General features: G+C 38.0%; 1 protein-coding gene across 1 annotated transcript in view; it reads left to right on the top strand.

Moving 5' to 3' along the window:
- LOC107592200 (plexin-A4-like) overlaps positions 1-12,257 on the top strand; it is a 246,564-nt gene that overhangs the window by 150,487 nt on the left and 83,820 nt on the right. Inside the window, exon 4 of the mRNA XM_016281641.1 lies at positions 5,188-5,319. Within this exon, the coding sequence (XP_016137127.1) occupies positions 5,188-5,319 (132 nt within the window). The remainder of the gene's footprint in view (positions 1-5,187; positions 5,320-12,257) is intronic.

Below are 12,257 nucleotides of genomic sequence, written 5' to 3'. Positions count from 1 at the left end.
TATATATATATATATATATATATATATATATATGAACATATATAAATATATATATAATTCATGTGCTTGTTACACTTAATGTTTACACTAAGTGCAAATAGCTATAGATTCTTTTTACACCTAGCAGGATTTTCTGCTATTTATACTACTTATTGCCGATAATGGCAATTATCTGCACCTCAGTATTGTAGTACATTATAAAACAGTATGCAATAATAACAATAACAATGACGTGATATCTGATTTGAAAAAGTAGAAAAAAAGTTAGGCAAAACGCGATTCGAACCACGGTCGATCGCATCAAAAACGACTTCAACATGTACTTTACCATCTGCGCCACTGCAGCTGTTATTGCGGAGTTAGTGTAAATGGTCTCTGCCAAAAAGGCGGGCTATTTGCACTTGTAAATAGACACTCCGTTTTTTATTTGTGAACTGATGTTCAGCTGTTCTTTTTAATAGTCAACTTATTTTCGGGTCATCGTCATAAAAGCCCTGTAAAATATGTCACAGGCACAAAGATACATCTTTCATTTCATCAAGCTGAATGCTCACTAAAAACTGACAGTCATCACGTTTTCAAGTCATTTCGTGTTTAATTCTGATGTGACAGAAAGCAGTGATGTCTAAGCAGGAGAGTTGTTTACTTACTTTATAATTAGTCAATAACGCCATCATTTTCATCATTCAGGCCGAGAGCTCGCACGAAAACAAGAGGCGGGATTTATCACACGAACCAATCACAGAATGCTCACTAAAAACTGACAGTCATCACGTTTTCAAGTCATTTCGTGTTTAATTCTGATGTGACAGAAAGCAGTGATGTCTAAGCAGGAGAGTTGTTTACTTACTTTATAATTAGTCAATAACGCCATCATTTTCATCATTCAGGCCGAGAGCTCGCACGAAAACAAGAGGCGGGATTTATCACACGAACCAATCACAACCAATCAAAAACGATCATATCCAATTATAGCACGACGGAGGCATTGCCTCCTTTCACGAGACTTTCCCCCATTCATCTCAATGAGCCTCCAGAAAAGTCACGGCACGCTTTAGGGTCTCTGTAGAAAGTCTATGGACCGAAGGGAGGCAAGCCTCCGCTCTAACTTTACCTGCGGGTGTCGCTGTTGGACAGTGTTACTTTATAAAAACGAGTGACTTTTAGACTTTTAATGTCATTTTTAGTCATATTTGCGTTGTTTTATTTTTGTAATAGTTATTATTTTCTCATCCACTTTTGAGGAGAGGAGACACTGCCTCCCTTGCCTCCTCGGAGGAAATGCCCCTGATCTAAATGTAAAAATACAATACATAATACAATACAAAATACAATATTTAAAAAAAAATTTGTCCAGACCTTTGCTTGGAGAAAATATAGAGGCCGCGCCAGTTGGAACTTTAATTGAATACCCCTGACTTATATCATAAAGAAATAATTTATTTGTATGGTTTTGTAATATCCGTGTCAAATATTTCCTTTTGTGTCATGGTAGATCGTTCTCTTATTATAGAATTTGATTACAGAAAAACTGTTTTGAACATGGTAATGGATTAAAACATTGGTAACTGGCTGTACGTTAACCTTACAGCTTAACACTTTTTTTTTTTGTACAAAGCAGATCATAGATCATATATTTTGTCTCTAGCCTATATAAAACAGCTTCATAAATAGGAAGATTTCAATACATGAGGATTCTTAATGGGATTTTTTTAGTCAGCCATTTAATGACTTGAGACTCGACTCGGACTCGTGACCAAAGACTCGAGACTTGACTCAGACTCCAGCAACAAAGACTTCAGACTTGACTTGGACTCGGACTCCAGGTTAAAGACTTCAGACTTGACTCAGACTCCAAGTTAAAGACTTGTGAACATCTCTGCTGCCCTTTGACAGTGTGATGCTTTAACCTCTGCCCTATATCACAAATGAGAAATGCTGTGACATTAACTTAATCATCCTTTTTCATTTTTATACTGAATTTAAAAAAGAAAAAAAAAACCTAAATGCACTTTTATTGCATAAAACAATGACCTTGGTGTAAATTATGAATAAGAGCTATTAAACATCAATGTTTGTAATTTAGCCTTGACCACATTTAATCACTAGTCATTTACTGTGTAACCTCACATAGTGTGTCTCACATGAATGGCCATTATCTGCTGCCCTTTGACAGTGTGATGCTTTAACCTCTGCCCTATATCACAAATGAGAAATGCTGTGACATTAACTTAATCATCCATTTTCATTTTTATACTGAATTTAAAAAAGAAAAAAAAAACCTAAATGCACTTTTATTGCATAAAACAATGACCTTGGTGTAAATTATGAATAAGAGCTATTAAACATCAATGTTTGTAATTTAGCCTTGACCACATTTAATCACTAGTCATTTACTGTGTAACCTCACATAGTGTGTCTCACATGAATGGCCATTGTTGTTACATTCCATGACCACTAGGTGGATGCTTTGAAAATGAGCATTGGCTGTACACCTGAGGTCCCACAGAACACAATACACAGAGCAGAAATGTGCAGACTTACTTACTCTGAAATTAAAGAGCTCTCCTATTCTAAGAGTACACTGCAAACAGTTGTTATTGTAATGCAATGTAGAAAGGTTATTTTAATTTAATCTGTATTTATATTAAAATCAGAAATATTGCAAACACAAACAGAAAGTGTGACATTGAAGGTGAAATAACTGTTGAAATGGTGTCAGTCGTGGCTTTGAATTGGAATTAAATCCAAATGATTGTATGATACACAGATTAGCAGTGTAATCCAATCAGGTTTTAAAGGGGTGGTTCTCTGTTTTTTTCTAGGCTTGATTCTGTTTATGGGGTGCAGTCTAACATGTGTTAATGCTTCGTTTAAAAAAAACAACATTATTTTTCACATAATTTACTTTTATTCCACACCGCTCTGTCCCTTCTCTGAGAAACGCGCTGATCATTTCCTGCTTTTATGAAGCCCCACCCTCAGAAATAGGCGATGGGCTCTGATTGGTTAGTGCGCGTCTAACCGTCCCGCCCCTCACCTCAGCGGCATGTGCTCCAGTTGAATTGAACAACGGCGTCGCTAATATCGCTCATCAGTTTGATCTCGATTGAGAAGCAGAGGATATTATTGAAGAGGATCGTGCAGAACCTGTGCAAGCACAGCTTTTAATGGTAGACCTATGTTTTTTGTTTGTTGTTGTCTCATACTTTTAGATATGCTGTTATTTGTAAATGCTACTGCTTTTGTTAGCTTTTAATATACAGTTTTATCCTGATTAAAGCTTTAATACAGTACGGCAACTGCACGCACGTCCATGTATAACGCTTCTCATAGCTATGTGAAAATAAGTGTATAATTGGAACAGTTCATTGTTGGAGCTGAGCTGAATGAGAGAGAGAGAGATGCAGAGTGTTTGCAGAGCAGGGGGACACGAGGAACAGTATTAAGAACCACTGCTTTAGAACATTGATTTTGAAATTTGTGAATCAATTAGAATCGCTAGAAGACAGAATCGCGATTCATATATGTATAGATTTTACGTGCACCTCCAGTTTTCTCTTCATCTTCTCTTAAGCAGCACAGCATGGCCTCGCCCCCTTTGCTGCCTTTTCCCGAGGGCGGGGTTTATCTGGGTTTGTGAACCTGAAAAGTAACTTCTTGTAGTCCAAACCAGCCGTTTTTGTAGGCATTACACTGCCAGAATTTTAAAAGAGGATATCTCCGTTTGCATTGAACTTTCAGCTTCGTAACTTTGCAGATATTGTTTATGCTCAAACAGCAACATTACACACTAACTAACATTAAAAAAGTGAAATCGCAATCAACTACCCCTTTAAAGAATTCAATCCACTTTAATTGATAATGAAATGAAAGTGAGAATTATGTTGTTTTGTTCAAGGCTTAGGAATTCACCAGTTTATAAACATGAGGGGAAAAAATGTTCATAAAACCAATATTGTTCATACATTGATAAAACCTGATGTACTTGCTGCTTGAGTTTAAAGTGGGACTCTCAATAGTCCTACATCACTCTGGCGTCTGATAGTGTATTTTGTCGTGTTTATTAGCATGTTGATTTATCCATGTTTTTATTTTCCTCTCTCTGTGATCAGATACTCTCCTTTTATTTCTCCCTCAGCCCTATAGCATCTCCATGTAGCCATCCTTTGTGGCTAATTTGTTTAGCTACAGTTGTGATAATGCCCATCTGCTTCACCCGGTCCCTCCAGTGATCTGTTGGACCACTCCATGTATCTCTCTCAGGACTCCGCAAAACCTCCCGCAGTTCATTCTTTCATTGTCCATACGCTGCCATCCCAAACACTGCAGCTCTTCCTGGCCGAAGCCCAATCCCAGCCAAATTAACCAGCCCTCGATCGGGGAGATTAGAACACTCTTGCTGAAGGCTTTGGCTCGTGTGAAGGGTTTTTGCTTTCTTCCGCCCCTTTCCTTCTGTTCTCTTTTTTTTGTTCAACCTCTTTTTTGGTTTTTGTTTGTGACCCTCAGCATACAAAACAAAAAGCCCCAGAGAAAGTGAGCGCAAAGCCAAAACATTTGAATCATCACCGAAACTCAGGGAGGGACTTTTTGAAGTGGCGGCACAAAATTATTTTAGACGTCTCTTGTGGTAAGATGATCTTAGGTTGACAGGACTTGTGGTCTGATGGTACTCCAGGCCATAATCGCAGTGATAAAGTGGTTGATTCCAATGGGAATGGACTTGATACCTCCTAAACTGTTTAGTGTCAAAAAGGGAAAGGAAATTGCTGATTCATTCTGTCGTAATGGGTTATCAGGTGCATTGTAATGTTTAATGGCAGGTATAAAGACTTAAGTTCTCACAGGGCCCTTTAGTGAGTGTTTGGTTGGAAGATGTAGTCTGGAGGGAGGTTAGAGTTATATCAAGACTGGAACAGAGTGTGAGTGTGCACTTTTGCCTCAACAACAACAGATGTTCAGATATAGTCATGAGACCTCTATCACTGCAGTCCAACTGTGTGAGGATGTTACAGCTCTCTGCTGAACCTGCAATTTATGGCACGTAACGTCCCCTACAGCTGTCTAACAACTTAACAACTCTTTCCCCCTTCCCCTCTGCTTTACTCTAACTCTTTAGTTCTGTCTCTTTTCACTTTAGTAGCTTATTAATGGTGGAGTAACACAATTTATTCTCTCTCCTTTCAGATTCGAGTAGATGGTCCTACCTATGGCGCTTTACAGTATGAAACCATCCAAGTTGTCGACAATGGGCAGATCCTGCGAGACATGGCCTTCTCTTCAGATCAGCACTTCTTGTATGTGATGTCAGAGTCACAGGTGAGTCACTGTTATCATTTGCCCAAAATGCATCACGATTTACGCAGCACGTGGAAGCTGGGAAAAAAGGAGAGATGAAATTATGCCAGAATTTAGGGGTTTCACTTACTGTAATTACAGCCTGAGAGGTGCGCTTGGACAGCCAAAGAGAGGGAGGAACATTTTACATTATAAACAATGACATGTGATGGATTGGTGGTTTGGACTTTCACACACTGTGTGTGTACAAAAATACACACACAATTTACACATCAGGATATGCTGGCTCAAAATGGCCCAATCGGTGTAATGGAGTAGATCTGGCTCTGTCTTGGATATCTTTAACACTACTGAAGCTTGTAAATCTCAAAATCAGAAAAACACTGCATGCACTTAGTACTGTAAAAACACCCTTACGCAGATAACCTGTCATCAGGTTTGCAGCTCAGGCATTTATTTTTGTGACATAAACATTTTTTTTTCATATTACCCAACACAGTGTTTTATGCCGCCTGTGTTGTGGTATACACTGTTTATCATTCGGTGAAAATATCATGTCTGCTGCATTAAATCAAAATAACACTTAAAAGGTTATTTATGTGACTATTACATGTTTTAACCTTTTACCTCTGACCCCTAGATGAGGTTCGCCCCTCTTTTCTATAACCTTGAACACTCCTGACTGCACTTAGCAGGATTTAAAGCTTCTAGCTCTCTCTCACACACACATACTTACAAACACTTTAAGTATCCCAATACTTTGTTTGAATATTTTGGCAAATTCAAGATGACGTTTTTACCCACAAATCCTTTTACTTCAATACAAAGCTGCTGTAATGCCACACTCAGACCTGAAAGCGGATACTCAGCCAATGTCAACATTTATAGCAATGGCTATAAATCTGAAATCTCATTCAGTAAAATTCACTTCACTAGCAGTAAGGGTCAGTGGATGGCATCCTGGGATTTGAAGCACAGCTTAGGTGGAGCTAGACAATCACATTAGCTGGACACAGCTTTTAAATTGCCTAGTCTGCAAAAGTTATGGATAGTGGATAACTTTGCATACAATGGATAGTTAAGTTTGTGACACCCTGTCTGTTAATAACTCAGCTAAAATAGGTTCACATGTACAGTTAGGTGTATTTTCGCAGACAAAATCTAGGAATTTTCACGTGAGGGCAAAAGATTTCGCCACGCAGATTTTGCGACAATTCAAATTCACTGTGTTGACATCAATACAGATGTTAAACTAGAATCTAGACTGTTTTAGGTCACTCTCCAACTTTATCTATGCTGTAAACATAATTTAAGACCAGTTGAAAGTGTGGTTTAAAACTAGGCCATGATCATCGACTCAAGTCTTATGGGAAAGGAAAGATGTTTTCTTTGACGTGAATAAATACTCTAATGGATAGTTAAGTTTGTGACACCCTGTCTGTTAATAACTCAGCTAAAATAGGTTCACATGTACAGTTAGGTGTATTTTCGCAGACAAAATCTAGGAATTTTCACGTGAGGGCAAAAGATTTCGCCACGCAGATTTTGCGACAATTCAAATTCACTGTGTTGACATCAATACAGATGTTAAACTAGAATCTAGACTGTTTTAGGTCACTCTCCAACTTTATCTATGCTGTAAACATAATTTAAGACCAGTTGAAAGTGTGGTTTAAAACTAGGCCATGATCATCGACTCAAGTCTTATGGGAAAGGAAAGATGTTTTCTTTGACGTGAATAAATACTAGAGCTGGACCTGTGGTGCTCTGCCAATGAATAATCTCACCCTGTTGCAATTAGCCTATTAGCCCAGTTAGAGAGTTGTCGTCTGGTTTCTGTTTAGTCCCAAACATCAGGGGATCACATCTACTGGGGAATCATGCATATACTTAGAAGCTATTTAGTGAACATGCATTCTCTCGTCCCACCTGTTATTCTGCGCCCCCCCCCACTAAAGCACACATGTGCACTATGAACGATTTATTCCAGTTTGCTTTAAAATGTAATGATCTGTGATGTAACACAGTGCTTTTTGCATCACTAGCACCACTGCTGAATCTACATAACCACAGCAAACCAAATTATATTTTACCTCAGTTGTGATCTTGAATGAATGTGATGTAAAATAATGGCAAGATTGTGTCATCCTCATGCCTGGACGTAAGTGTGACTAGTGTAGTCTGATTTACGAATAAATCTTTCATCCAGTTTTTAATGAATCACATAATGGTTCGCAGGTCGTCCGTTTGAATAATTCTGATTAATCTTTCGTTGAATAAACCTCAAATCATTGACTCAGTGAACTGTTTTAATGCTCTGATAGTTTTAATATATTTGCACAAATTCAGATCTCATTCAGACTTGGTTTTCTTCTCTGTGTTTGCACTTTTTTGTTTGTTTTGCTATGAATAACAGAGAGACATGCCATTTTTTTTGGCTTGTTTCTTTCAGTCTCAGTCTCTCCCACTCTCAGAGTTTTTCTCTAGCTCTGTGGTTGAGATGTCCGCATTAATATTTATGACTGATAACAAAATGCAGAAATTCTCATGACTGTTTCTGCGGTCGGGCCTGGTGAATCTGCTCCATGCTTGTGCGCACACACACCAAACCTGTATCACTTAAAAAATTTACCACTTTCTCTTACATGTAACTTAAACTCCCTCTCTCACACACTTATCTTTTTTTGTTTGTGTCACCTTTATGAGGTGTTACTGTGGTCTCTGTTATGATAAAGCTTGGGGGCTGCTTGGAAATTCAACATGATACACCTGTGACTGAATTAACTGTACACACAAGGAAAATTATAGGTTTAGTAAACTTGAACATGATTTTTTAAAAATAATTTTTGGATTAACTTGCAACATTCCAAGTTTAGTGTATGCTAGAACAATCATGAGCACACACAGTCATACAAATTCCCTGCAGGAAAGAGGAGCAGAAAAACAAGAACAGTAGGTCGATAATCTCCTGCTGGTCCAGCCTTAAAGGCAGAGAGAGAAAGAGATGGAGAGAGGGAATAAGAGGGGATTGGAGGCAGGGAATGATAGTGTTTGGGAGCGGAGGAGGTTTGGGTTATGTGTGTGATTATGGCAGATTGGTTGAACAGAGCTCAGGTTGTGGTGGGGTTCGAGATCCCATAGTCCTCCACATTGAGTCATTGCTGAGGTCAGCTGTAAGTACAGCACTGATCACGCTTCCCGTCATATCAGGCCTGTTGATATCTAGGTTAAACTGTATGAGCCGTCTGATACATGACATCCACTACAGTGGACTGATCTTACTTTGTCATTTTTATTTTTAATTACAAAGTGTCACTTTTGACTAGGGCTGGGCAAAAAATCGAATGCGATTTTCATGCGAATCTCGTCAGTAAAGCCGCTCCTGTGATTAGTAGTAAATCTCCAGCACATGCTTTCAGATGGAGGCGATTCATTGCCGATTTTGAACGCGATTTTGTGAAGCTTGTCAGCGAACTACGGCTCTGTGTAGTAAATGGTGCTCCATCTGAAAGCACGTGCTGGAGATTAACTACTAATCACCAGAAGCGGCTTTACTGACGAGATGCGCATAAAAATCGCATTCGATTTTTTGCACAGCCCTACTTTTGACCCTTACCCATAATTCCATATGGCTGTCCTCTTTATATTGCATAACAGATGGGGTGTAAAAATCCCATTCATTTTCTCCATAGAGGAATTGATATTTAAAGAGAACATAAACCTTTAAAGATCCACTGTGAGCTATGAGTATGATGGTTCAGTAATTATAATTATTGAAAAAAAGAAGAATTGTTTAACAGTGGAATACTTTGTGAAAAACTTCAATACTCCTGTTTTTTAAAACAAAACAAAAATAAATAAATAATAATAAATAAATAAATCTCACCAAATCAGAGAATCAAAACAAGCAAATCTATACACCATAAGTATCTTTAAACCAATAGTATACAGTATAGTTTATACAGTATTTTGATTTATATTGGGTTAATTGGTTATACTGGGTTTCGGTTCAGTTAATGGCTTATAACTCTTGAACTAAGAAAAAATCCCTATGGGTAAACGGTTGGAAATTCTATTCTTGCTTTGAACTAAAAAGAGACATTTTAGTTTTTTTTTCATATGATAATTCATACATGATAAAGGTGGTACACTTGGATAATTAATATTATTTAATATTTTTAATAATAATAATATAGATACATTTCTAAAGAATTACAATAGCTGGGGACATTCTGTTACTTTGTATTATACATTTTATGTTGACGTAATTGACTTAATTAGTTGGGATTTTCACTTTTACCTTTACTGATCACTTATTTTCTTCTTCTAAGTCTATCTCTTTCTCTTTCCCTCTCTTACTCTCTCTTTCTAATTAATCCCCTGATTATCCTTCCAATTAAATCTGGCTACTTTCCTGTATCATTTTAAACAGCAAGATAAATGCATCTTTTTAAGGAAAGGGGCCAGACTGTCTGTTGAGAGTGATGCAGATTACAGTTATCAGAGCTTGCAGCTAATTATTGCGCTTGGCTTTTTGTCCACGTTTGTCATCCTTTCTTCTAGGGCTAAGTGTTTTTTATTGTAACTTTAGACAATGTCAGCATCAGGCACGTGTGTGTGGTCAGAGGGACAGCTGTGAGCACTAATGACAGAGGCCTCAGCTATAGTTCCTCCTGCATTAAATGAATGACAGGGAGGTTCAGAGCTCAATGGAGTTACACAAATTGCTGGTCTTGGCACATTAAAACCTTTTGTTCTGTCCATCCAAATGGAAGTTGTGTTCTTCTCTCCCGCAGTTTACTGTCATTTTACACTGGATCTTCGGATCAGTCTTTTGTGTGAAATGCGCCAGGGTGAGTTCGTACACCCGGGCTTTGTCCTGCATTAGAACGTTCTGTCCGCAATTTAAGACAAGTGCTGCTTCAATGGTTTCATCTGAATCTAAAGAATCGATGCTCGTTTTCCTTTTTTTCAGGGAAATTAAATTTAATTTCTGTGTCTGTGTTTCTCGTAACAGCTGTGTCACAAAGCAGGCTGGAGACTGTGGCTTTGCTACACTCTCATGCTTGCTGCATATTCATAATTCATTTAGGGCAAGTTGAAACTGCAGGTAGTATAAGTGTTAATACTTGAAAGAGTGAATCACACCAGCCAAACAGCTCAAAGTCAAAATCTTTCGTTGCAGATCAGCTCTGGGCATTCATCGGTGGGATAAGGCATCTGCCACCTCATCAGAACAGGTTTAATAAAGATGACCTTTAATTTCAATTACGAGCTGCCGTTTAACGGCAGTCCCATATGTGGCATTCGCCACCAATCCCCCAGTGTGACATCGGGATATTGAGAACATTTTGTTGTGAATTTGCGGTGGCCTACTTAGACCCGCAGCCCATTGTGTTTAAGTGAATAGAAGTACTCAGGACGTCTGGATGCGTTTGGCACACTTTCGGGGGAATTTTAATCAACATGACCAAAGGAACTTCTCCTGAAATGCTGATTTTGAGTGAACACAAATATCAGTTTGCAAGCACACATATAGAAGAACACATGCAACAAGTGTGTGTAGTTATACTGTACTTTGGGGACAAAAGTACAATTTTAATATTTTATTTTATTTATTTTTTAATATGGCAAAACCTTTTGAGGACATTTTCAAAGTGTTTTAATTATGTATTTTTATTTATTTTTTGGCCAGATGTTTTCTTCAGAAGTAGGGTTAGGGTTAGTCTGTATCAATTGTAAAGTGTGTAATTTAATAAAAGTTAAAGTGTGTAAAGTATTTATATAAAATATTTTAAGTTATCCTATGTCAGCTTAATGTGCAGATATAATTCTGTTTGCATCATATCCATAGTAATTACCATACTATATTTGCCATATATTGAAAATTCCAACTAGTTACCCCCCTTTCACGACTTAGTTAAACTTAAAATTCTAGTCTCTAATTTCATCAAAGCTCTGACTGTGAATCTCACTGTAAAATGATTGTACTGTAACTGTAGTAGGTCTAAAAGGTAGTTTAACTCTACATATTTAATATGCAATGTTATTAGCTGATGCTGGATTGAGGAAAGTCTGATGGAAGATTTAATTTAAATATGAATGTGTGCTTTTATTGGTGTTAGCTAAAGTTTTTGTGCTTGTCACTTAAACATTTTATTTAATTTATTTATTGCTCTCTTATCCCTAGCGATGTTAGAGCTTGTCTGTGACTGGCTGAAGCTCAGCTAATGTTTGTTCAGCAGATGACTGGATGGGTATTGTTCTGTCACAAGACAACAATGTTGCTTCTTCCCCGTTGATTCTGTCACTCATTGTTTCTTGCAAACACAATGGCAACGGTCTCATGCACATTTTGTTAGTTTTTTTGGTGGAGACGTCTATTGTTTTTATACTGAGATAATAATATGTATATATTTTTATCCCCTACCCATAAACCTAACATTTACAGAAACCTTTCCAGAATTTTTTCATTTAGACATTAATTAATAAAACCTCACCCAGTCAGACATGTACATAACCTTGTATATAGGCTGTTTCTCAAATCTGAGTAATTGTCCAACTTAGCCATCTTAGGTGAGTTCAAACGTTTGGTTTGATTGTTAAACATACATATGATGCCCAAAAATGCTGTCCAGATAGGCAGCTTAGAAGGTTTTAAACCACAGCCATGTATTGTAACCTTTCAAGCTAGTACAGCATCTGTATGCCTTGTAGGGCTGTGACGGTGGCCGCGACCACCGCGGTTGTCTACTGCCACCGGCGGTAGTGCACGTGACGTAACGCACGCTATAACAAGCATAATACGAAGTTTTGTATACAAGTGTAATAACAGTAATAACAGTAGCGGAACAGTGAACCATGTCTACACTGGACGCGACACTGCCGCGTCGCAGCAGGTTGAGTCTGTCTAGTGCAGGGGTGCCCAAACTCGGTCCTGGAGGGCTGGTGTCCTGCAG

Source organism: Sinocyclocheilus grahami, unplaced genomic scaffold (assembly GCF_001515645.1).
Source record: "Sinocyclocheilus grahami isolate Dianchi unplaced genomic scaffold, SAMN03320097.WGS_v1.1 scaffold1.1, whole genome shotgun sequence".
Classification (NCBI taxonomy): domain Eukaryota; kingdom Metazoa; phylum Chordata; class Actinopteri; order Cypriniformes; family Cyprinidae; genus Sinocyclocheilus; species Sinocyclocheilus grahami.
The sequence above is the reverse complement of the archived record's forward strand: the minus strand, read 5'-3'. Positions and strand labels throughout refer to the sequence as shown.